The 26677-nt window shown below is 42.5% G+C and overlaps 1 protein-coding gene across 2 annotated transcripts; it reads left to right on the top strand.

Annotated features, from left to right (window-relative positions):
* Positions 1 to 2644: 2644 nt before the first annotated feature.
* Positions 2645 to 25983, top strand: PGPEP1 (pyroglutamyl-peptidase I). 2 transcript variants are annotated; one of them, XM_075070958.1, is made up of 5 exons: positions 2645 to 2722; positions 5757 to 5809; positions 17722 to 17838; positions 19573 to 19805; positions 21705 to 25983. In XM_075070958.1, the coding sequence occupies exons 1-5, from the start codon at positions 2686 to 2688 to the stop codon at positions 21895 to 21897; spliced, it is 633 nt and encodes a 210-aa protein (XP_074927059.1). In that variant the 5' UTR covers positions 2645 to 2685; the 3' UTR covers positions 21898 to 25983. The 2 variants fall into 2 exon arrangements, with proteins under 2 accessions (XP_074927059.1, XP_074927060.1); XM_075070959.1 differs by lacking the exon at positions 2645 to 2722 and adding an exon at positions 4295 to 4457 and having other exon boundaries at positions 21705 to 25694.
* The last annotated feature ends 694 nt before the right edge of the window (positions 25984 to 26677 follow it).

Here is a 26677-nt window from a genome sequence, read left to right as displayed (position 1 = left end):
CCTCCTGGTAGGCTAGGGGAGGGTCCTTTAGCCATGAGTGGGCTTCTGCCCACACACTTCCCAGAACCCAACAGGATGGTTCACCCAAAACACCCCACCTGGTTTGCAGGTGTTGATCCTACAGCTAAAGGGTTAAGTGGGCTGTAATGACTCACTGAGGCAGCTGGCTCACTTCTCACCAGCATATAAGGGAAGTAAGAGTGACCCTTTTTTTCTTTCAAAAAGAAGGTTTAGTATGTGAGCAAAGCAGTCCTGATGTAAGATCCCTCACCAATAGGCAAGTCTAGGTAAATGTTTGAGGTGAACTTTATTAAATTCTTTGTTAATAAAGGTAAAACCCCGAGGGGATGACTTGGCTTTACAGTGTGGACTTTGGAATGTGGCTTAGAGTAGGCTGAGAAAGGCATATCCAGGCCTATCAGTGTGATATGTGGGTGCATTTTACATGGCTTATGATGGTTTATTCCCCTCTCCTAATAAGACTGATCCTGTTCCCCTTTAATTTTAAAGAGAGGGACTTAGCATTTAGCCAACCAACTAATTCAGGACTTAAAATTCCCTGGATCGCTTGGACAGAGACAGTTTGTATTTCTTCCTAAAAGTTGTGACAATGGTACTTTCCTTATGGTGACAAAAACTGAACTTCAGCACAAACAGATGGATAAATATTCAAGAATTTACCTCCAAATGCAATCAATGACTAGGTGGTGTCACATCATACAGCACTGCAGCAGGGTGACCAGACAGCAAACGTGAAAAATAGGGACACAGGGTGGGGGGTAATAGGAAACTATATAAGAAAAAGACCCAAAAATCAGGCCTGTCCCTATAAAATCAGGACATCTGGCCACCCTACACAGCAGTAATAGCAGACCCTGTTGTTACTGTAATTCCCAGATTCTAGTACAGGGGTGAGGAAGGGGAAGCTCAGAACAAAGCAAAAATGGATCTGATGCGAATATCCAACCTTGCTAGTGGTCACCCCAAAAATCACTCAGCTCCATTACATGGGTTGGTTTGGTGTATGTATACAGACCTTTCTGCTGGTTCAGGTTATATTTCATCCTTTATAGCCAAGACAAACCCTTGGATTCCAGTAACTGGCTGTTTTCAAACTCCCTGGCGTGTATGGAAACCAAATAGCAGCTCAAAGCAGCATTTTTAGTGCCTTCCTTGTTAAATTCTTAGTTATGCAACTGCTAGTGGTAAGATGTTGTTAAACTAAAGGTACTGGAAGGATGAGGGGAACATGCAGTGAAGTTACCAGTACACTGTGTACCACTGCTTATCAGCATTCCAGTTGGTAGGAAAAGCAAGAGAGTCCAAATTCATTCACAAGGCCCGTGTCGGATTTCATCACGAGAAGCTCAAAGGTTCAAGTCCATTGAAAGAGCACATCACAAGATGTGCCTAGCCCAACGCTGAAATCAGGAGGGGGCAATCTTAACCTGCTAGGGCCATAGGGCTGGGTGTGGAATCAGGCTGCGTAGGGGGTCTCAGCCCTGGGGCGCGGGAGGGGGGGGCTCGAGCAGAAGCGGGCGGCTCGGCCCTGGGGCTGGAGAGAAGGGGGGCTCGGCCCTGGGGCGTGGAGAGAAGATGGGCTGGAGAGAAGGGGGTAGGCCTTGGCCCTGGGGGCTTCGAGAAAGAAGGAGGGCCTGGAGAGAAGCGGCTGGCTCGGTCCCTAGGGGCTGGAGAGAAGCGCGGTGGGCTCGGCCCTGGGGCTGGAGAGAAGGGGGCTCGGCCCTGGGGCTGGAGAGAGCGGGCTCGACCCTGGCGGGCTGGAGCAGAAGCGGGGGCTTGGAGAGAAGGCTGGAGAGAAGCGGTGGCTCGGCCCTTGGGGCTGGAGAGAAGCGGGGGCTCGGCCCTGGGGGCTGGAGAGAAGCGGGGGCTGGAGAGAAGCGGGGCTCGGCCCTTGGCGGGCTGGAGAGAAGTGGGGGCTGGCCCTGGGGCTGGAGAGAAGCGGGGGCTGGAGAGAAGCGGCGAGGCTCGGCCCTGGGGCTGGAGAGAAGCGGGGGCTGGAGGAGACGGGGCTCGGCCCCTGGGGCTGGAGAGAAGGGGGCGGCTCGAGAGAAGCGGGGGCTGGAGAGAAGGAGGGCTCCGGGCCCTGCGGCTGGAGAGAAGGGGGGCTAGGGCTTGGCCCTGGGGCTGGAAGAGAAGGGGCCTGGAAGAGAAGGGGGGCTTGGCCCTGGGGGCTGCGAGAGAAGCGGGCTGGAGAGATAGGGGGGCTTGCCTGGGGCTGGACGAGGGAGCGGGGCTCGGCCCTGGGGGCTGGAGCAGAGACCTCGCCTGCTAGGCGAAAGGGCGCGACGCGGCTGAAAAGCTCGGCCCTGGGGCTGGGGAGAGAAGGGAGGCATCTCCGCCGGGGGCTGGGCCATTCGCCAGAACGGAGGCGGCAGTCGGACCCGGGGGCTTCCTCAGCTCGAAGGGCCCTGGGTCCGCAGGCCAGGGACGCTCCAGGACCGAGGAGCCACGCGAGGCCACTGCGACCCACAGTCGCCGGCAAGCAGCAGAGACAGAAGACACTCCGGCTGTGAATGCCCAGACCGACGGAAGTGTCCGGCTAGGGCCGTTCTCCCGCGGGCGGCCCCGGGCTATGCGCCTGGCGGCTGCGAGCGGCGCCGTCACGTATGCGGGCGCGGGCTCCCAGCACTCTCCGGGCGGGCCGCGGGCAGGAGGGAGCCGAAGATGGAGCTTCCCCGGCGGCCGGTGTGGGTAACGGAAGGCGGGGGGTAGGCGGGAATGCTTCTCCAGCCCGCGCTCGCGGGTGAGGGGAGGCCGATGGTGAGTGTATGGGGCTTGCGATCACCGATGGGGGTGGACGGTTGGAGAGCACTGCGGGAACGGGTTGGAGGGCTGAGGTGAGGTGGGGCTTAGGAGTGTTGCGGGGAGCCTGGGGTGCGGAGCCTGGGGGGTGGGGTGCGTGAGGTGAGGTGGGGGGTGTTGGAGTGTGGGGGGAGCCTGGGCGGTTGGGGCGAGGGGCATCCGGGGGAGGCTGAGGTGAGTGGGGCTGTTTGGAGTGTGTGGGGGACCTGGGGTTGGGGATGTGGGGGAGCCCTGGGGTGGCTGAGAGTGAGGGTGGGGTTTGGAGGTGTGCGGGGAGCCTGCGAGGGTTGGGGGCTGAGGGGATCCGGGGGGGCTGAGGTTAGTTGGGGGCTTTGGGAGTGTGTGGGGATCCTGGGGGGTTGGGGAGTGTGGGGGGAGCCTGGAGGGCTGAGGTGAAGTGGGGAGCCTGGGGGATTGGTGGAGCTGGGGGGCTGAGGCGAGGTGTGGGGGCTTTGGGAGTGTGTGTGGGGGGAGCCTAGGGCACAGTGGGCTCTTCACTGGAGGGTAGGAGGTTGGCTGTGCAGTCCAGTCCTGCTGCTTTCTTATCTGGGGGTTGGCCCTCACTTTTCCAGCCTGGACTTCCTGCTCAGGGTCTTGCTGCAGGTTTGGGGAGCAGGAAGAATAATCTTATGAGTTACAAGTAAATTCACCCAAAGCAGCATGGGGAGTCCTGGAAAGCTGGTGGGTGTGAAGAGACATTTACTCCCAGGCATGCAATCCACTGGGGAAATGAAACTAAAAGTGTTCCTGAAATAAGTGTGCCTAAGAGAGTAAAGTAGAAGTAGGAAGCAAGCGAAGGAATGAAAGACCCTTACAAATCAGGCGAGAGCTTGTCAGAGTCTTTCCCTAAGTTACAAAGGGGAGGGTAGCTTGATTTGTGGGGAAGGCAGCTCTGTGACAAATGGGGAACTTGATGAAACTATTCAGTGCTCCCTGTGCAGCTGAAGTTGAGATTGTTTGCCTTGGGGATGTGGTAAGGGGTTTTGTTGATGCACTGGAGTGATTTGAATTGGAGTCAAGTGTTTCTACAAGGTATCTTTTCAGAGATCTAGGAAGGTGGCAGTTCTGGCTTTGTCAGCCCAGCCAGCGTATGCAGTGAAGTGTCAGCATCCACCGCTCATCGATTCCTTGATCAAAGGCCTAAAAAGAAAAGTTGTGTTGGTAAAGTTTCCACGGCTTGCAGCACTTTCTGCTTTTGACAGTCAGACATTAACTTGCCTTGGACCCATGTTTACCACTGGGGTAATCTGTGTACAGCTGTCATGTTCACTTTTTAAACTCTCTTTTTAAAAGTCTGGGAAATTATATTGCTTCTGCCTCCTTCTGTTGGCGATATGTACTCCGCAGAGGGGGGGGTGTATACTTTTTATTTTTTTAGAACTGTTTAAAGAGAGAATCCCATAAAGATCTTTGCAGCTGGTGGCAGCTGTTTCAGTGCTAATTAGCCTTGGAGGAGGCCCCTTCAGTGTGAATGTCAGAGAAGTCCTGGACATGCTCAGTTGAGTTAGCTTCAGTAAAGGACATAGGACAAGAGAAGGAATCCCCATACACCTTGTATAGTGGGTCAGAAGAGCAAAGGGCCAGCCTGGCGTGTGTGGGCAACAGACACAGAATCAAGAGTGTTAAGCTACACTGCCAGCACCTCTAGAATTGCCACTGAGCAGGGAATTTGGTTTGTAGCTGGACTTATTACAGAACTCAAGAAATGCAACAGTCTGGATTATGAAATGTTTCTGGTCATCTTTGGATAGTAGTTTCTTTTAGAGTGTCATTGAGTTGACTAATGAAATGATTTGTCAGCACTGTGCTGCTTTTCGCTATTTGCTGGTATGCTACTGTGTCAGATAACCTTTTATCTTATGGAGGTTAGGCCTGCAGGAGTAGGACACCTTCATGTCAGTCTTGTGGAAAGCTTAACAAGATTTTAAGAACTGAGATTTCAGTTTGACACTGGTTAGATTATATATGGATGTTTTGGTTTTTTTGTTGTTTGTTTTTTTAATAGAATTTCTGTTTGAGCTTACAGAGAGCTAATTACTAGTATAGCTGTATACAATATACCTGAAACCTATTCACAGCAAACTGAATACTATCATAATAATGACAACGTTCTTTATACCCCTATGGCCTTTCCTTTACCTGAACAAGACTTCTGGTGTGTTTTCACAGGCACTCTAGGGTCACAAATCAATTCTGAAGGTTATTTTAAACTATAGTGGTATAACTTTGCATGCAGCTGAATTGCCTAACTTTTATGGTGGTATAAGAGTGGGGAAATGCTTGCTCAGTAAAACCTATTGTGGGTTGCTAGTTAACCATAAGTTATTCATTAGAAAATCTAGGCTCCCTGCTAGTATTTTGTATAGAACTATCATAACCTTTGGTGCTTATTTGTGCAGGGAACGTCAGCAGTATTCTGTTTAGCTTCCTGTTACAATATAACAATAATAATAAAAATCTTAATTAAGACTTGCTTAATAGAGAGGAGGTATACTTAGCAGACCTACTGATTTGCTTATATATATTGTAGAGGACTTTGTTGTGGACTCTCACAGTTGTGGGATGGGATGATTTCAACTGGGAGCGAAGAACAGAAAGTTTTTTTGGTTTGTGTTTTTGTTTTTTTTTTCCTCAGACCATGTCAGAAGAGGGAGAGAGTCTTTATTTAGACAACCTATTGAATTGGAATCTTCAATATTTTGTCTATTTTGGATGTTATGTTATGTAAGTCACATACTTTTGGACAACGGAAAGGATTTGAGTACTTGCATGTAAACGAGCAAGAATTTGGTATTCAAAGAAATCATTGTAGTGTCCATAAGTAGTTTCCCATGGGCACATTTAAAACAGAATAGCACAGATCAGTTTGCATCTCTGTGTCCAGTCAAGCCTGCGGTAATGATTTCATCACTAAATCTTTATTTCTATTTCAGGGTTTGGCCCATTTGGAGAACATGCTGTTAACGCCAGCTGGATTGCAGTTCAGGTAACAGCACACATGAAAACACATGTGGCATGTTCAAATAAAGTGCTGTGCTAATATGTCCCCTTTTTTAAAAAAGTTAGAATTTGTGAGTCTATTATAGAGCCTTGCAGAAATTGTTCCTGAAATATACCATTTGAGGCCCACCCACCCCAATGATCACTCATCAAAAAATAATGTGTTCTGGACAAGTCAAATTTTACAAGGCTGAGTTAATATAGTTAAGCAAAACAAAGAATTCCCAGGATAACTCTTTGAACGTTGTAGAAGTTTTCCTGTTATCTTCCCCCACAGAGGGGAAAGAGGTAGATTTTGATGATTCCTCAAAAATAACCTGAAATCTTCATTGGTGGTTGCAGTGTGCAGTGGAGTGAGCGCAGGTTTTGGTTTAAGAAATGCATGAGTTCTGATCCCAGTTCTGCCATGAATAATGGCCTTGGGCAAATCACCTAACCTATCTGTGTTTTTTCCCATTGTGAATGAGGATAACGTGTAACTTCCCTGTGGAGACAGGTACAGAAGGAGAATGGTTTTTAAAGCTCTACTATTTATTGATGAGGCACAAACTGCTCTCAGATCAAGTCATTACGTAGGACACTTATGCCATTCATGATCTGCATATCTTCATAAGCACGTGTTCTTACACTCATCTCGCTGTGTACTCTTACAACGCTGATGTATTCACTCTAGATGTCAGCAAGAAATCAACTCTCGCTAACGATGAATTAAGGTATTCTGCATGTTTTGCAGTATCCCATAACAGGGTTAATTTGTGACAGTACTACTGCATTATCCAAATTCTTTGTTATTGGCGACAGTTGACAAGTCGAGTGGAAGTTAGGGATGCATCTCAGGGATACGTTTGCCCAAAGAATTAGACATGTTTTTCTCACCAAGTCCCCATTCGCCTCAGTGTTCTGGGACTAATGTATTCTTCAGAATGCTTTTAAATTAAATCACAAACTAAAATCAATTATAGCCAACTAATGGAGGGCTGGCCAGATGTCGTATGCTCTGCACTGTTATAAGGAGATCAGACCTTTGGTTCCTTGACTGTTGGGGCTGGATGGTCTTCTGAGAGAGGGTTCACTCAACTTCAGATTGTAGAAAAGGTAGGCTGTGTATAGGAAAACTGCAGTTACTATAATTTGATGTTAGATAGGGCTGACTGGTCCTTGTCCATTTATCGTTGGCATAAAGAATTATCCCCAATAAAGGTAGCTTGTTATGGGGGTCAGAAGCAGAATAATGGGGATCTGAGACAAGAGAGAACAGAATTGGTGGCCACTATTCTGTGGCTTGTAGTAAAAGTAAACTACATAATCTGAGTTAAGGGAAGAGACTAGCTAACATCCCTCCACTCCCTCAGTTTAAGGCACTGGTGATTTTGATCAGTTCCATTGTTGACAGGCAGAGTAATCATGTACATTTTTATTAGAGAATCTTTTAATGTAGATTAAACTTGTTCTGAATATTTAAAATTATCCTTTGAGTTTTACACACACATTGCTGAGTTATAGCTGTACATGTGCCGGCTATCCTGTAAGCCTGTTCTTTGACAGGATTTTTTAATTACTTGTGGTAGATTGTCGCTAAAAATCCTAAAAACTTAAACTTTCAACCAATGTATAGGGGATTTGCATTTCCCTACTCTATTCCAGTCCTGAGAGGTCCAGACAAAAAAGGAACAGCATGTCTTTGAACACATGCAAGTTAGGCATTGTGCGAGTTTCAGACAGGGGACTTCATGGAGCTGAGTGGACACAAAGACATGTGTCTGAGTTTCTGAATCCCAGACAGTGTGATCTGCATTTTAATAGAAGAAAAATCAATTAAACAATCTTTGTAAATCCTCCCTAGCTTTAGGGCTAAGCTAGTTCTCGTTTATTACATCTTTTATTATCCTGCATTCTGAGGATAAAATTCTGTGTTTTCTTCTTTCCAATCCTTTTTTTTTTTTGGTATATTTGTGTGTTGAAGACAAATAATTTTTTTTCCTCAGAATGCAGTGACTGCCTAATATGTTCACTTGGTCTTGAAAGCTAAACTATTGCTTATGTTTGGTAAAGTATGGCTATCTTGAAACTAGTCACTGCAGCATTTTAATAGTGCTAAGACTTTTAATTGTTTTGTGCTTTTGTATACAGGGAAAGACTGATCCTATAAATAAGATTATAGGACATAAATTAGACACTAGACCATATGCCTTTTAAGAGTAGTAACTTAGTTGTTTTTATTTTTGGTTTGTTTTCAAAATGCATATTTTTGTTTAATGTCTTGAGACTTCATTTTAAAACCTGCTTTCTGTGTAATACAGGACTGATCATGTATATAGAACACTCTGTATGTACTGAATTGTTTGAATGAATATCTATTGGATTTTTTAGTTTCTCATTTTGCGTGAGAGGTGAAGACAAGGTTTCATTCAAGGGAGCTTTAAAAAAACAACTGTCATTGACATCACTTTCCTGTTTACTTAAACATACTGCCTTTCTCCCTGGTATAAAATAGTCTGTTTTCTGTACAGAGCTGTGCAGATCAGCTTAGACACAGGTGTGCCCTATGGACTGTGAAGCTAATTGGCTCCTGGATCCATCCCATTGAAGTGTTTCTGACTGAGCTGGAGGATGAGAAGAAGGGTCAGAGTGCGTTTTGACACTACTAGGGACAAATGCTGTCAGCGTGTCTAGACAGACCTGATAAGGATATTAAAGGCTCACAAAGAGCCCCATTGTTGAGGGGTCAGGGAATGGGTCAAACATGTTTTTTTCTATATTTGTCAGGTATACAAGGCTGTAGATAATAAGTTGTCTGGGGGCCAAAGGACATTTTTATTATTGAATAGAAGTGTGTGTGTGCTATTTGGTAAAATGTTAGTTGTGAATTTGTAAAACTACATTTAATAGAAATGCGACTAGAGAGCAGAGAAGTTGGCCTTTAAATGCTTCCAGCTGCAAGTTACTGCCTGGAGCATTCAGGCGAACATGTAGGGTTAAGTGAGAGGTGCAGTATGGCACATCTCATAATTGTTGAGACTCACATCTAGTAGCTTTCCATACTCTTAGACAGAATTCCTAGGTGTGTGTTAGAAGACAGACTTATTTCAGCATTACTTTAATATTATGTAGTTACTTATTTCATTGATGCACCAAGTAAAATATCTACAATTTTGAAAGTAGATTAGTGTAAAGAAGATGTGATGAAACATTACTTAACATCCGTCTGTTGTAACGAATGTCTGCATGCTTCAGACACTAATCAATACAGCAAACCTTTAATATCAGACTTGCCCTCAAAGCTACAGCAAGAGATTTATCACTGTTCTTGCTCAGACTTTCATGGACCAGCAGGTCTGACTCTTATCTTTTCTGGGTCTGTTAGTAATCTTGTTTGGCAGCCGGGGGGAGGCACGGTGTCCGTCTGTCCATCCATACAAGCGTAAATGTTCTCCATGTGCCTAGAACTCCAGTAAAGGAAGCGACAGCACTGATAACTAGGGGAAAACTAGGATGACGTTTAAATATTGACAGTCAGGTTACAATATAGAGGAAATACTACTGTATTATAAAGGAGTCTCTCTATAAACTTCAGTTAATGTTTACACTAGCTTCCTGTTACTGGCCAGATGTTTCAAATGCTTCTCCACCCAGGTTTTCCCAAAGAAACTGATCTTCCTGAAATTTTACATGCTTCATCTCATACCTCGTTAGAATTTTTCTGGCATGTTTGGTAATGATCAGAAAAGGAGTTGTGAATTTAAGGAGCTTTGAAAACTTTCCTAAGGTTTTATGGCTCACATCTCTAAAATGGCTTGGCCTAAAAAGTCCAAGTAGAGTTTGGAGCATCATAAGAGCTGTCTGAGTAGCACTTCCCTGCTGGGGGCCCTATATGCTAAAGTGCTCACTCAAAAACCCTTATTAAAGAGTTTGGCTAAGACCCAAGCAATATTACTATCTTCATTTAAAAGAATCCATACATTTTAATGTTGGGTTTTCTAAGTGTAGAAATAAACAATTAAGGTATCCAGCCTGCTTCTTGCTAACATATAATCCTTCGTTCACTTTACCTGGCCCAGTTTACGCAGTTTTCTCAAGCATAGCTTTGCCCTTGAAAACTTGCAAGAAATGTTCAATGATTAAGATGAATTACCAGGCATTATTAAAAACAGGATTTTATAATCTCGGTAATTTATCTTTAACTTGTGTATATTTCTGCAAATTTTAGGGGCAAAGCTGTTTGAGCGGACTGTATAAATTAATGGTTTGTTTCCAGAGATATTAATGTTTGGGTTTTTTACAAAGTGTAGAACTTTTTGAAAGTAGTATTGGTTTGAGTGTTAGAGACTCCACTGAAACATGTGTTTAGCCTTTCTGTTTGAAAATAATTCCTTATATGCACACTATTCAGTCTGCGGATAAGGTTAATTTTTTTTTAAGGAGCAGGAAGCTACCAGCATTCTGCAAATGGCCATGATTTTAAAAGCAATTAACAATTTTTAGCTTCCCACAAGAGGCACCATCTAAATGGACCTCATTTCAAGAATACTTTGACCACTCACCCCCTTGCCCATTTAAGGGATTTCAAGTCAGGCACATGGAATCGATAGACACTCGTGAAAGTCTGGGCCAGCAGTCTTATTCAAAGCATGTTTTAGACTTAAGTCCAAATCCGACAGAAGTGTTAGTGCTTAGAAAAACAGTTGTTTTAAAAAGTGCACACTTCATGAAATGGAAAAGTTTGCAACTATACCTGGGGAACGAAAAATATATATAAGTACCCTAGAGAATAAGGCCTGGAGCCTCCACAAGAGTCTGCTCTCATTGCTCTGATTGTAGCGTCAGGAACTAAAACAGCAAAAGAGAGTAAAAGGATTTGAAGAGTGAAACTGCTAAAGATGTTCTTGTATAGTAATCCTTAAATGTGTAACCTTTCTGTCTGAGAGCAGGTTGGTGGTGTAAGAACAACAGTGTGGACTCCCAACAACAATTAAAATAATAGCTCTTGGTCTGTGAGTGAGTTGAAAGTTATTTTCTTGATGTGTAACTCCTACTCTGACACTAATTGGAGTTAGCAGTATAAGATCTTAGCAAGAATACCCATCTGCAGAAAAGCACAAGAATATGTTTTTAACTGCGTATCAAGGTTTTTTGAAAATCTGAGGACCTAAAAAGTCAGTTATCTTTCTATACAGGATCAGCAATAAAAACAGATGTGGTACAAAGTATCTCACTACTTGTAATTGTGTTCCAAAAGAAATACTCTGGTCACCTCATTCTTGGGGGGAGGGGGAGGAAGAAGGACCCAAGGCCAAAATTCTGGGATGCTGTTGACTTGTCTGTCTGTCCTTTTGTTATCTGAAGAGCAATGGGTAACATCAAAAGTGCCTAAACCTTTGTCATTAGGGGAAAGATGTGTATTCTTAACTCCAGTTAATGAGATAAAGTCCCAGTACTGACAAGGCAGCTTGTAGACTGGTTTCAGAGTGGTAGCTGTGTTAGTCTGTATCAGCAAAAACAACGAGGAGTCCTTATGGCACTTTAGAGACTAACAAATTTATTTGGGCATCCAAATAAATGTGTGACACATTTATTTGGGCAGAAGCTTTTGTGGGCTAAATAAGCTCATGCTCAAGTAAATTTGTTAGTCTCTAAAGTGCCACAAGGACTCCTTGTTGTTAAGGCAGCTTGTAGTTACACTTCAACTCACATGGGAACTCATGCAAACTACAAACTATGTTGTCTACGCTAGGTTTGTTCCTTGAGGTAGCTAACTTGAGTTATGAGCACTGACTTTTTCCAAATGAAGATGCCACTTAAGTCCTACTGACAGTCAGTCAGATTCTGAAGACCCTTAACAGCTTCTGAAAGTGCTCCCCAGTGTAATCTGTGGTAAGGCTCCTAAACCAAACGTACAGTATAGGTTTGGAGCTTGGCTTTTGAGCTTGCTTATATAAATCTCTTCCTTTTTTCAGAGGCTTCAAATCTTTTGTCTGTTTCCCTTCCTACAGTTCTTAGGATGTTTGGTGTTTGAGGGCTCAGGAATTGATAGTTTCACTTCAGATGAACCAGTTCCATTCTGGGGTAAACTATTAAAGTCCGACATCCGTATGAGCAAGCATCTGACTGAAATCTTGCTGGTGAGACTGGAATGCATCAAAACGGAAGTGACAGCAGAAGAGCAAAAGAGAAAAGAGGCCAAACTAGTGTGTTTGGCAATTGACCATAGAGTAAACTAGATGGATGGAGATACTGCATTCAGTAGCTGAGCCTTGGAACAATTTCCACTATAAAGAACTAGATAAAAGTAATCCTACAACTATGAGAGCTGGGAAACAGGCAAGACATTATGCTGGGTTTGGAGAGAATTTTCAGTACAAGCTGTATTGAAACAATACTATTCTCTCTTCTTTCATTGAAATGTTCATCCTACCATCTTCCCTAATTAACTTCAAAGAAGCCTCTGGCCAGGGGTCCAGCTGGTACTTGCAGAGTTTTCCCCCAAAGGTTTAAAAGAAACTAGCCAGAGCATGCTTTTATCTTCTATCCTTATGAATCCCCTTGGAAAACATCTCTTAACTTCGACTTGATAGTGTCTTAAACTACAATAATGTAGGCTGCACATTATGCTACCAAATAAATGCAACTTCTGAGGTGTACGGTGAAACCCTGCACTATCTGCATACTCCACTTTTTACTGAGATATTGGGTGAACTGGAAACAATAGAGATTTCAGATGTGAGGATTCCTTCCAAACCCCCTCATCTCTCTTTGATTCACATAATGAATAGTGTAAGTGTTAATGCTCAGTGCCCACTCCTCATGGCACCCGGCTCAGAAAAGCACCTCTGCTAGGGCATAATCGGTTAATACACAGGAACTGCTGGAGTTCACACAGATAGAACAGCTTCAGAATAATGTACTGAATCCATGCTGGTGCTGCGACTTCTGCCTTCCTGGCCCTTGCTTTGGATGCCACTGAACACTGTGAAAATGGGACAAGAGCTTTAAAAGGAACTTCAGAGTTGCCAAGATCAAGAGAACACAACTTATTGATCTGCCTTAATAAAACCAAACTCAACTCCAATGAAAAGGTTTAGTAAACACCTGCTCTTTGAGGCAACAGTCCCTCGAGAAGACAGGTTCAGTATCCCATGCTCCACTGAGGTATTGGAGAAAACACACCAAGGCAAACTGGGGCCCCTTTACCCACACTGGCCACACATCTGTTTGAAAGAAGAAACAAGTGGAGAGATGACCTGCCGGCCTAGTGTTGAAGAAAAACTCATTTGTCCCTCCTAAACCAGAGAAGGTGCTCAAGTCCTGTTCAGCCAGGTAATACTAAGACCCTGTAGTGCTGCTGGGGTCCAGTGGTGACCTGCAGAGTAAGTGCAAATCACAAGCTAATGAGAAGCTTGGGGGGAACTTGAACTTGCACATTCAACTTCTCCAAAGTTTTCAACTAACGGTTAGAAAAAAGTAACTTGCTAGGCTCTTGTGTACCTGACAAGCCTGCTCTGAGGAACACTAAATTACCCATTTCCATCCCTTTCCCAGATTTCTAATGTCCTGGACGTTTTGCATAGAGCCACTTCTGTGTATCACTTTGGAAATAACTAAGACCAGACTAGAGCCCCAATTCTCTGCTCATTGTATTGAGACGGTTTTAGTATCAACAGAGTTCCCAATGTATGTCTTCAGTCAGCATGGATCTCTCACTTAACCAATTGTATACACAGGAAGAACCAAGCAATGACATGCAAGAGGTGCAGTAGATCCCTACAGCCCTTTGGGGTACTGTTTGTTACAAAGCCAGTGATCTTATGTGATAAAACTGTATTCTTTGTATTACCATAGCACCTTGGAGCCCTAGTCATGGACCAGGATCCTGTGGTGCTAGGCGCTATGTTCACACAGGACCCAAAGGAGTTTACAGTCCAACTCTAAGACAAGAGATGACAGATGGATACAGACACGCTGGGAGTACAAATAAAGAATGAGTGTGAGTGTTGCTTATGAGCAGTTATTGCACTTCACCCTGTAGCTGTCCTGCCTATCTGGGTTTCCAACTTTCATAATACCCCAAGATAAATGATCAAGGCTGTATTTCTAAGCCTCAATATTTAAAATAACCAAAGTCAGTCCCTTTCTTCCTTTAGTAGTTCACTAAGCATATGGAGGGTGTAGTTACCCTGTGCACTTACATACAAGTTTTAATACCTCTTAATAATACATGAATAAAGAATTCAATGAAGTGTGCAACTTTGGAGAATCAGTTATTACTAGGATGTTGCAAAAAGTAGCCATAAATTATAGTGCAGTATTACTCTCTCCCAAACTACTAAAGCCTCCATGTGCTAAGCTGCTCTTGGAGGGCCTCATTGGGTTGCTCCCACTGGTTTAGTGTCTTTGTGCTTCAAACCAAGTAGTGTGGTACTCAAAAATTCTCCCTGCCTCTGGGCATTTGGGAAGGTTAGTGTGTCTCTGGTGTCTGAATTTAGTCAGTGGGCTGTCTGGCTTCTGTTTGTCTGATTAAGATTGTTGCAGGACAGAAACTTTTGACTATAGCAGGATGTCTAGTCCTGCCTTTGAATAATTAGATTAAATTCAACTGAATTTAATGTTTTATTTTAGAATATTTATTTCACCTTGCAGATGAGTAAGGGTCTCAAATATTACAAAAAAAAAAAGTAAGCAGTCACTTAATTTTGCTGCACAGAGCATATAAATCAGGGGTTCTCAAACTGGGGGTTGGGACCCCCAGAGAGTTGCAAGGTTATTACATGGGCAGTCATGAGCTGTCAGCCTCCACCCCAAGCCCCGTTTTGCCTCCAGCATTTATAATGGTGTTTAAATACAGAAGTGTTTTTAATGTGTAATGGGGTCGCACTCAGAGGCTTTCTGTGTAAAAGGGGTCACCAGTACAAAAGTCTGAGAACCCCTGGTATAAATTCTGTAAAATTTTATGACTGCATACATATTTGTATTCTGCGCTATTCATCTTGGCTAAAACTATAATCCAAATACTCTAAATTCAGAAGATGGGACATTAGCCAGCTGTCCAATTCAGCAACAATGCTGATTCTATATGGGTTTGTGGATATATAATTTCATTGATTTACAGTAAACCTACAAATCCTATGGAAGTATGAAAAACCTGTCTACATGCTCCTAAAACTAATCTCATAGCCAGCAGATGAAACTCTTTTTTTCTTAAAACTCATTTCAGTACGTTTGTCTTTTTTTGAATTACACAATTTGTATGTGGAAAAACCAATTCATTTTTGTAGTGCCCAGATAAGCACAAAGCAACCACTTTTATTTGCTGAACTCCAGTACTCCTCCCACACAACCCAAAATGTACAGGTTTGATATGGTGAGAAGTGAACACTACAACGGTAATCAGTGAAGTCACATTCTACCTTTGCATTTCAAAAACAATTAAATAACATCATAGTTTAGAATTCTTTTGAACATGTTAACTTATGAGTAAAGGGATATTCACTGTAGCTTCTGGGGAACTCCAAGCTCTACCATCTGGTCAGATTCCTGTTTAAAATATGTATACGTCCCACAACACAAACAATGTGTAGCTGTCTTAAGCAAACCTGTGTAAAACTCAGTGCAAAGCTGTGCAAATAGTGATGTTTATTCTTTTTATAAACATGTCAAAAGGGATACATTTACAGTGCACTAAATAAAATAAATAGGCATCATACTCACTTATCCTAATCTTTTATTTAATCTATCAAACCAAAATCTATTGAAACAGCAGGGCCCTCTGAAACAATACTTGTTAAAGCAATAGGGTTATTAAAGTGTTAGTGCAATCAGGATATCGGTTTCTATGGGTTCTCTATTGTCCCAAACAATGTTGGGACAAACATGACAACATCCCTTCAAGCTACTCAGTATCCAGATGATGATCAGAGAAGGATGGCTTTGTCTTTAAAACTCTGCTAGTTGTCCAGTGAATTGGATTCTACTTAGCATGCTAAGTGAATTGTCCAAGATTGAGTATCGCTGCATGAGTTTCTCAGTCTTTAAAATGGGGACCTTACTTCCTTTCCACATGTCACAGGTGGGTTTGTGAGACTGAATTAACAGTTGGTAAAGTGCTGGGACCCTTGAGCGAAAGATGCTGTAGAAGTACAAGCAAAACGTTACTTAAAGTGGTCCCCATGGCCCAGGTCTGGATACATATAGAGGAGTCAGATATACCAAGAGGATGGGCATACACCTTGTCTGTTTGCCTTGGAGCACCACTAATTCTTGTCATACCCACTGGTTGAACGGGGGGGAACTGTATGTAGCCCTTCATGCTTGTGGGAGGGGGATGGTGGAAATTTAATGCACACCAACACTTGTATGTGTACCGATTGATTAGACGCCTGTGGGATGTGTGTTTTTTACAGTTCTCACTTAGTGGGCTGGGGGAAAGATACATACCTGAAATCCTAAAGTAAATGATGATTGTTTCCTTCAAGTGTTGAATGTCAGCATGTGGCTCCATGTGTCTTATGCTCCAAGATTTTATTTTTAAATGCTCCTAAAGGGTATATTGTGTTATTGCATAGGGATTTATGCCGTCTAATCCTTCTACACAAAGTGACCAGTTTCCCACTTGTATTATATAGTATTTAATCATCTGGGAAACTAGTTCCTGTCGCATTTAGCCACAGTGGTCTAAGTTTTCTGTTTGTCTTGCTCTGATGGCTTGGGACACTGCTTCCCAGTGCAGCAGGCTATATTTCCTAGCTAGCTATCTTCTCTTTAACGGAACAGTCTCTACTTTAACACAGCATCATTTTAGCTAGTGTTAAGCATGCCACAGAACTGCCACTTTCACTTTTGTGTAGGAAAAAATGTGATGCTATATATTCAGCTGAAATACATTTAGTGTCCAAATATTTAAAATAGAGGGGACTCTTTTAGTCATTATTTTTAAAAGAGGAAATGACTTATTGCAGTATTTGAATCAGAAATTAAAAGTTGCTGTTGCAAAATTAAGTACGGATATGCTGGATGGTACAGTATAGGTAAAGCCATCAAATGAAACTCTTTTTTCCGTTTTAGAGTTTAAGGCTGTATTTATGATCCTGCTAAAGTAAAAACCCACAAATATATTGAGTGATCTGTGCTGATGCTGCTTCAATTTTCCATATGAGGAGTTTTATAATTCCCTGTAAAGACTAACAAAAAGGCAATCTGCCTGCTGCTACTTTTAGCTAGAGATGAGAGTTGCTGATCTTTTTACTGCAGGCAAGCATGAAAACTTGCATATTCTTTTTTCCTATCTGGGGTGACCAGAAAGACTTATTCTGTGAATAGAAGTATCTCTAGTGCTTTCCATGTGTAACATAAACCACTTGAAAGAAGCAAGGTGTCATTACATATTCTTGGAAAATAATATAGCTAAGAAAAATGGCACAGACATGAAGTTATTTTTTGATATGAGGCACTCTGCAACCTTTCCAGCTGTAAGGAATTTAACTTTCTGAATAGGTCAGAATCTGTATGATGAAAGGTCCTATCTGTGGATTTTTAATATTGTTTATGGAAAGATAATCTTTTTCTCACTGTCCCTTGAGCCCAGTTATGATTGCTTTCCCCCTGCCCAGCTAACTGCTATGGAGAGAGCCTCTCCTCAGAGCAGGTGCAAGGCTTGCTCGGGAATGCTGTGTCACTTCTACAAATGGCCAGCAGAGGAGGAATAGAAATGTCATTTCTTTTGTCTCACTATAACTTGGGAGGAGAACCACCATGAGGTTTCCAGTCCCCATCTGTCCAGAGGCAAGAAAGCCAGTCTGAGTTCTCTCCTGCAGGATTGCATAAAGCACGCTCAAAGGCTGGCCCAGCAATAGACTTTCCAGCATAAGTGTCTGATATCTTGATATTTACTTTTTTTCCTGTTCTTAGGAGCTGGAGAAGCTGGGCTTGGGAGATGGTGTGGATCTGTATGTATATGAAATCCCAGTTGAATACCAAACAGTACAAAGACTAATTCCCGCATTGTGGAAAAAACACAGTCCACAAGTGAGTAAAATGTTAAGCAAGATGGAACAGATGATGGTAAACTGACGGATCCTTACAACCATGGGCTGATGTTCCCAATGCAAAGTCAGACTTCTGATGTATGATTAAAATGTTGATGATTTGACAGATCTTTCCTTTTGACAGAAACTTGTGAATTTGGACAATTATACAACTTAAAATAACTAGAGTCCTGGTTGGTAGTGTCAGTTCCCAAATCCCTGCACCACTGATGTCTACATGGCCTCCTCGAGGGTGGCCCGCTTTGGTCTCAAGCCTCAAGCTGTCACTGTTCTCAGGGCGGAATCCTGCAGTCTGCTTCTGGGCTGCAGATCCTTGCAATTCAATAATCACCTCCATAGATCTGACTTCAGCTCATCACTTGCAGTTCCATTCTCTCAAGGGCAATGACAAAGCTATCCAGTGATTAGCCAGCTTTCATAAAGCCAAGTACTGTTTGTTCAGAACGAAATCATTTTGGAGAAAACACATCTGAAAAACAAACCGGTTGTATGCATGCCTGCCCTGCCAGGTGATCACCCATCTTTCACATGGAAGGCCTTGTAGATTCTAAAATACTGCCGGTCCTCCCGCAGGACCTGATTCTGTTGGACATACCTTCATGCCCTTCAGTTCACAAGAAGTGTCTGTGGCCCTCTGCCCAGGCCAGAGCTGACGTCCTGCACAGCTCCAAGTCCTTTCTGTGTTAGGCCCTTGAACCAACTCAAAGCAGTCGGAGTGCTATTTCCCAGGAGATGAAATGCCACAAGCATTACCACCTGCTCTTTTTCAGCATTGGGAATTTTCCTTAATTACACTCCAGTACTTTGGTTGCTTTAGGAAACTTTCTGTATCTTACCCGTTTAGCCAGGAATGCCATCACTAGGCAGCCCATAAAGATACCTAGAACATTTATAAAGTCAGTACAGAGGCCTTTGGATAGTCCATAGTTTCCAAAGCATCGCTTTTGTTTGAAGAATTCTACACCTCAAAACAGAGAACCCTGCTCATCAGATGCGCTTGCTGGGCAGACATTGAAAAGGGCTGGCTAGGGCTAGGCACCTCAGGACTAATCTGTGCCATCTTGGCTCTTCCAGGAGGAAGCTTCTCCTGAGCATATTCTGCCATTCATGCCAACCTTCCTCTTGCCTGGCATGAAATAAAACTCTCATTAGGAGCTAGACAGACACAAGTGGAATTGTTTCACATTGGAACCAAGTCTTCATTGGCTTATGAACTACGGTAGAATCTCAGAGTTACAAACACCTTTGAACAGAGGTTGTCATAACTCCGAACACAACATTATGATTCTTTCAAAAGTTTACATCTGAACATTGGCTTAAGACCACCTTTTATTCTGCACGGTAAAGTTTCAAATGCTGCTTTTAACCATTTTAATTCTAAATGAAGCAAGTACAGAAACAGTTTCCTCTCTTTGTCAAATCTTTTTTTAAATGTTCTGGGTTTTTTTTGTTTTTAGTAGTTTACATTTAGCACAGTACTGTATTTGGGGGGCCTGATTACATACTTCCAGTTTCAATCGAAGTGTGTGGTTGACTGGTCAGTTTGCAAATCTGGTATTTGCAACTCTGAGATTCTACTGGAACTCTCTAGGTTTTAATGTGGCCCCATCAACATAGCATTAGAATGCCCCCGGAGTTACTGTCTTCCCTCTCTCCTCTTCCCTTCCACCACCCTAATTTCAGCTAGCTCTAATTTTTGTTTTTTTCTTTGCAGTTGGTGGTTCATGTGGGTGTATCAGGTATGGCTACAACCGTAACCTTGGAAAAATGTGGGCATAACGTAGGATACAAAGGCTTGGACAACTGCCGTTTCTGTCCAGGCTCTCAGTGTTGTGTAGAAGGTGGCCCAGAATGCATCGATTCGATTATTGACATGGATGCAGTTTGCAGGAGAGTCTCAACGCTGGGACTTGATGTCACGGTTACTATATCCAAGGATGCTGGCAGGTATGGGGTCATAGTGATCAGTGGTATATGTTCCATTTGTGCTAAACTAATGGGGATGACAGAGTTCCTGGGCCTCTCACTCTTAATGGGGTCAGCACTTCCATCCCTTCACACAAGGAGTGGGGGCGGGGAAAGAACTCCTAATTTGTCTTTTAAAATGAATTTAATTTTATCTGGGACCATAAGAGAAAATGTTATACTCTTAGGCCTGTGGTTATTGCATGGTGTCACTAGAAGATAGAGGTAAGATTGTAACTGTATTTCCATTTCTGAATGTGTCTGCATTTTAAGTTTTAACCTTAACTGTGAATTTCCTGGGTATATAATTGAAACATCACTGGGATGTAATTTGGGGTAAAATACTGATGTGTGTTCTCAACCGTAACTCCATTTTAACAGTTTTTGTCTGAAGCATCGGAACTGGGCTCGTTTTCTATTCTTGTGTTAAATATTCTTGTTAGTTTCTTTTTCATTATCTGGAGATCTTGCAACAGTTGTTGCTACCACTAGGTTTATGCCAGGTAATTATCCACCATTCACAGACCACACAAAGCCCCTGGGCTGGAACTGAGACGCATTAAAATATTGTAGTAGCCAGACAAGTTGCATGCAGCCACAGGTTCTTATCACCGCTGTTTTTTATGTCTGTGGGATGTATTGGGGCAATTACCTTGTGTTTCCTGGAAGTCCACTTAGATAATGATCACAGTGTTCGTACTGCGGGAGTAGAGTTTCTGAAGCTAGGTTAAACCAAAAAATGCTATCTGGCTGCAGCAGAAACAGCTATTGTGGTTTTGCTTTACTGTTAAACATTGTCATGACATTTTTTCCCCAGAATAGCAAAAATAACTCCTTCATTTTAACAAAATATATTCAGAGAACTTGTTTGAAATGACTTTCTGAAATATCTGCAGCTGTATCTTTATCTACATTTTTATATTTTCCACTTCAGCTTTCCTTACAGAAGGCAAAGTTATAAATTCTTCAATGTTTGCATGCTTTCTCTCTCCCTCTCTTCTCTCTCCCCCCCCCCACCTTTAAAAGTGTTCCAAAGGTAGAGATGGTCTGGACTTCGGAGTGTAGGGCCCTAGCCTGGAATTTGTGAGATCTGTGTTCAGTACCATCTTCTGCCACAGGCTTCCCACGTGACCTTAGGCAAGTCTGTACCACGGTTCCCCATCTGAACGATGGGGATAACAGCCCTGCCACTCAGGGGTATCGACAAGATAAATACACTAGACTGAAGCGCTTGCGGGCACTTTTGTGTTCCTTAATTAGAAATCTGCTAATTTTTCTCATGTCTATCAGTTGTCTAAAGTAGAACTCTGAGACCACAGAAATGCTTAGGAACAGATTGTCTGCAGAGCAGAGGAATGCTTTAACCCTTTCTGTGAAATTATTGCTTGGATCTAAAGTGTAACACTGAAGGTTAGCAATCAGCTATGCCTCTTGGGCCTGCCTTGTTTCCATGTGTGTCTGTCTCAGTTGATACCATTGTAACCCACTCTGCACAACTGTAAGTAACTATGCATGGTGTAGGACAGCGGAGTTGGGTCTTGTGACCTCCCACTATCCTAATAAAGCCCATCTCCTTAATATTCTTTAGGTAAAGCAGCTACAAAAGTGATGTTTTTCCTGTCTGGGGAGAAGTTGGTTGTTGCTTTAGAACAGCTGGCATGGGAATGATCTGAGAAGCTCTGAAACCTGTTTGGCTGCTGCAGAGACAATAACTGAGACCAATACAGGATTAATTTAATCGTTCTTTTCTCTTCTGTAACAGCTTTCCAGTTCTAATTAGCAGAAGCCATTGATGCTGGGCTTCCCACATTCTGTTTTATTTGTATCAGTTTGCTCATAGTACTTGTTGCTTATCACTAAATAAACTTTTTTTAATTACAGATATCTCTGTGATTTCACTTACTATACTTCCTTATACCAGAGCCATGGCAGGTCTGCGTTTGTTCATGTGCCTCCACTGGGAAAACCATATACTGCAGAGCAGCTGGGCCGGGCACTACAGGCTATCATAGAAGAAATGCTTGATGTTTTGGAGCATTCTGAAGGCAAAATCAATTGTCGCCATGAACACTGAAGTTGAGCAAAACTCCTACCACTGTTGCACTTCCAAAATACTCCCCACTACTAAGTACTGGGGAAGCAGCCTGTCTGAAATGCACAGAAAGAGAATCGGAGACTTCAGAATGAAAGTTAATTCTACTTTCAGCAATTCTGTGACATTCTTCCCTTCCTGTGTGAATTTCATCTGAAACAAGAAAGGATTTCAAGTCTTTCTTTTAAACCACCTGCAACTACTTATTTCCTGAAGTGGCTGAAAAATGTGTGCTGTTTTCTCTACAGAGGATATCTGTAAATCAAGTGACAGCTATTGAGCAGTCTAATACAGTGCAGATGGAAAGGTTTACACCTGGAATCAGAGTTTTTGTGTGCAGGGAATTGATAATACCATCTTCTGATTAAAGTCCTTAGTTTAAAAGATTTGCTGATTTAAAAAAAAAAAGTTTTAATGTAAAATTATAGCTATAAGCAGTTGGCATAGAAGACTGAGCTTATTTGGGCTTTAAACAGTTCTTGTTTGGGATGGGAAGTCATTTCTAATTGTTTTAGAGGGGCACTGAATCTTTTTTGCCAGTCCTAAAATACCAGTGCATTAGTGTGGACTTCTGTTAAGACTTTAATAGTGCTGCAAACAGAAGGGGTACATGGTTTTGATTTCTCATGTTGGGGAGTACTTGAGGTACAAAGAGGAGATGGCTTTTTGTCTGTAGGAGACACCCAGCCTGCACCAAATATTTCTGAAAAATGATTTTATTGTGCTCTTAATACCACCTTCCTTGCTCAGATTAACCATATACCTCCTTTACAAAACACATGGTTTCATATGTGTATAAAATAAAACTCACAGCGGTTTGAAAAGCTTTGCTAGTGACCACTGTTTCCACAGGGGTCTCTTTTTCCCAGAACCTCAATGCTAGAGCTTACCCTGCCCCCGTACCTTAAAAAGAACTCGGCACTCTTCTTTTTTTATTGTCAATCTTTGTTCTGTTTAGGGATTGGAGGAAGAGTAACATCTAAGGACTTGTCCGCACAGTGCAGCAAAGTGCTCTAGCGGCTTGTGCTCCAGCTGTCCCATGAAGACCCTGCTGGTATGCACTAACAGGTTCCTAGTGTGCGTTGACGGAATCCTGCTTCAACACTGAACTCATGCATAGCATGTTACTGTGCTTTACAAGTCACACCCTCTAGAGTGCTTTAGCGTGCCATGTAGACAAGCCCTAAATTAAATATTCAGTTACGCTGTCTCGGTTTATTATAGACCTAAATATGCCAAAATGTGAATGAAAGGCAACCTCGCCCCACAGCTAGCAGGCACTCAGCCTGACCCAATGCAGACTGAGAGTTGCAATGATCTTGTTTACTCTGTGCTGAGCTCTGTATTTGTGCTTCTCCTAGGGCGCTCCTGGGGCACCGGGAAGGAATGACAAGAAGGTACCACGGCTTCCATTATTATCTGTGGGGCGCCACTGGGTTGAAAATCAGGACGCAGGATTCTCTGCTGGGGTCACTCGCCCCAGTAGTAGCAAACATGCACTTTTCTGACTGGTCCATTCTAGTCTCAAAACCAATTTTAGGGGGCATGACGCATCAGGGGCAAGTACATGCCCCCATTCTAGCTGCAGCCTCCTCTTGGGCAGCAAAACTTTTCACACTAGCGGTGTTGTGGGCCTGGTCCCATTCTAGAAGTTTTTAAGAAAGCGCTTCTCACCATGTATAAACTGAGACTTGTATTTTAAAATTTCACTCAAAGGGGGCATTTCTGGGTGGCCTCCACGGGCCCTCTGTTTGGTGAGATGATCTCATTCGTAACGTTGAGACTAGGTCTGCTTGCTCTGCAGCCTTTCCAAAGCAGCACTTGGAAAGATGGGTCTAGTGTTCTAGCCAAGATTCAAAAAGGTCTTTGAACTAGTAGCATGTGACCTTGACTGTAAATTATGTCGTAAGTGAAAGGTACATAATTCCACAACAAAAGTAACAGTGAAATTGGTGCTAGCTAGCTTGTCTTTTTAGGGAGCCATTTAAATAAGAACTTATATGACTAGTTCTAATACTTTTACTAAAATGATATTAAACTACGTTTTGAAACCTGTTAGAAATATCTGTAGCTGTTTTAAGCTCTCTAATTATGAGTGATTCTACTATAGTATCTCTCAATGATAGCTGCCACTTTACTGCTACTTCCCACCAGGAAGTCCAGTGACAAAGAAAATACCACTTAACATTTGAATGCATGAGGGAGGTTGGAGACTTCTGCAGTTTTGTTAAGGCAACTCTTTTGCTTGGGAAGCTAGTGCACAGAGATGTTCAGATATACTTTTGGGTTACTTAAGATTGGTTTTCTGTGGAAATATCGCCATGTTTTCTTCACAGCTTTTCTGATTGATAGAACTTGCTTTAAAAGTCACCGTACAGTCTCTCCTGTGCATTCAATGCGGAGTAGCACTTTTGTCAGGCTTTCATCAGGCAGGTCAGATCACAATTTCCTGTTTAGTAATTTATTATATTTAATATTTTGTTTAAATATTGATGATTTTACTCATTTTTGTGAATAGTGGAGGTAATAATCTTGTAGCTTTCCCTTTAATTGGTAAGCAGTTCTGATCATCAAAATGCATCTTAACTGCTGAACCTCTTCAAAAAAGAGAAATATATATTCCATTAAATACAGTAGCTGACTTTTACATAATTTCTGAAACCATTTAAATTCCACTTTAAAAAGATTCCTGGCTATGAAGAAAATGGAAGCAGAGCTCCACAGCTGAGTGAGATAGAATGACTATAGAGTCGAAACTCCCATCGGATAGTCTCAAAGGGCTGCAGATCAACAACCATGTGTTCCTTGTAGGGTATGTCCTCAAAGTCACAGGTGAGGCTGCCCCTACACAGAGAAGCTAAAGTTCAACTTGTCTGCAGAACTTTTATTAGTTCATCTTGTGTGGGCCATCTGTCTGCTGAACATTCCTCCTAATTCAGTAAGGGAAGTCCTAGCAGCTCTGATCCTCTGGATAGTAGGCCAGTTTTACATCTCATTTTGGTCAGTGTTTCCAGTTCTAAGTTGGACACTGTCAACATCTTCCTGTTGAATGTTCAATTGTAACTTTGAGTGCAGATAGTCCTTAAGGAGTTACAGATGGTCAGCCTCAGAGCCCCATGCTCAGTGGAATCCACTCAAGTTTAAGAATGGATTATACTGTATAGAACTGTAGAAATAGGTGTACAGTTTTGTGAACAGAGAAAGTAGGAGGGAAGCTTCTTCTAGCAGATAAAACTGCATTCAGGATTAGTCTGCTCAGTCAGTGGAGTCTCCCCAGCCAGGCACCCTTTCAGAAGTGCATTTTGAGTCCCTTTCCACAATCCTCCTTTGAGGGAAAAAACTTCACTGATTTTCTGAGAGTGGGAGCATGGGATGTGAGCTCTGAGTGTCAGTGTCAAAGTTCTTTTTTCTACTAATACGCTTGATTTTGTTGTGAGCAGTGTTTTTAATCGTTTGCATTTCCTCAGTCTGCTTTTATAAAGCTTCATGGGATTGGTTTTATTTGCTAGAAAATATAATTTATTTTTTCTTTTGTTTTGAGAATAAGTAGTTGGAGATCACCTCTTTAAAGAGCTGGTGTCTTGTTTTATTAGTGAACTTTTGTATAGTGATTTTTTTTTAATTGTGACATTAAACTAATTTTATTTAAATCTGAGCTAAATTAAATACTTTTGTTGGTTTTTTTGCTGATTTTTTTTTTAATTTAAATTCATTAACTCGTGTTCTCTAATATAGACCTATTTTGTTTGGAATTACACCATAAAAATGGTCAAAAACTTCAGTTACTATCTTGTGTAATGTTTGCTGCCTGCTTCATCCTCTGTTCATTAATAAATAGAACTTTGCCTGGGAGACCCATTGCCAGCTACAGAATTTTTCAAACTAGCAAGTAAATGTGGAAACCCAAAAAATGAGTTAGTTAAAATTCTGATACCTATAACTAGTAGGTAAAGTAAAGTATGTGAAATTCTAGTAACAGTCATTGCAGCACTGTCTGTATTAGGGTGACCAGACAGCAAATGTGAAAAATCAGGTCGGGGGTGGGGGTTAATAGGAGCCTATTTAAGAGAGAGACCCAAACATTGGGACTGTCCCTATAAAATCAGGACATCTGGTCACCCTAGTCTATATTAACACTTTGCTGAGAAACTGGATAAGAGAGCTTGGTGGATTTTGTGTTAATGAGAGATCAGGTTTGCAGAATGGGGGAGAGAACTAGGGAGGTTTTGTTGTGTTGGTCAAGGTGTCTTTATGTACTCACAGCTTGTGGGAGGTAAGGAGTTGGTGACACTTATGGATGAGACTCAGTTGTTTCAGTTAATAAAAACTGTGGAGGATTTTTGAGAAACTCCAGATGCACTCAGACTCATTCAGGGATTGGTGACCCTAGTGGCAGGAGAAATTAAGCTTAAATAAAAACATGGTAATATCCGTTATAAATCAGGGAAGAGAAGTACTGACTGACTCTGAACTTGAAGGCTTCTCTGAAAATAAGGATTTGGGAGCCATGGTGGGTGTACTAATGAAGACAGATGCCCAAGGCTCAGCAGCCATTTGTGCTTGAGTGCATTTGAAAAAAGGAGAGTGAAATATGGGGGTGGGGAGGAATATATCCATGGTTCACATTTATGTGGAGTATTGGCCAGCATTGGCTGCCTCCTTTGGAAAGACTGAAAAAGACTGAAAGAGGTATTGAGCAGGGTTGTGACGTGAGACTGCAAAGACTAGAATTATTTAGCCTGGAAAGAACAATTTTACAAGG

Source organism: Chelonoidis abingdonii, chromosome 11, assembly GCF_003597395.2.
Source record: "Chelonoidis abingdonii isolate Lonesome George chromosome 11, CheloAbing_2.0, whole genome shotgun sequence".
Classification (NCBI taxonomy): Eukaryota; Metazoa; Chordata; order Testudines; family Testudinidae; genus Chelonoidis; species Chelonoidis abingdonii.
Note: the sequence above shows the minus strand (reverse complement) of the source record. Positions and strands in the feature narration are given on the sequence as shown.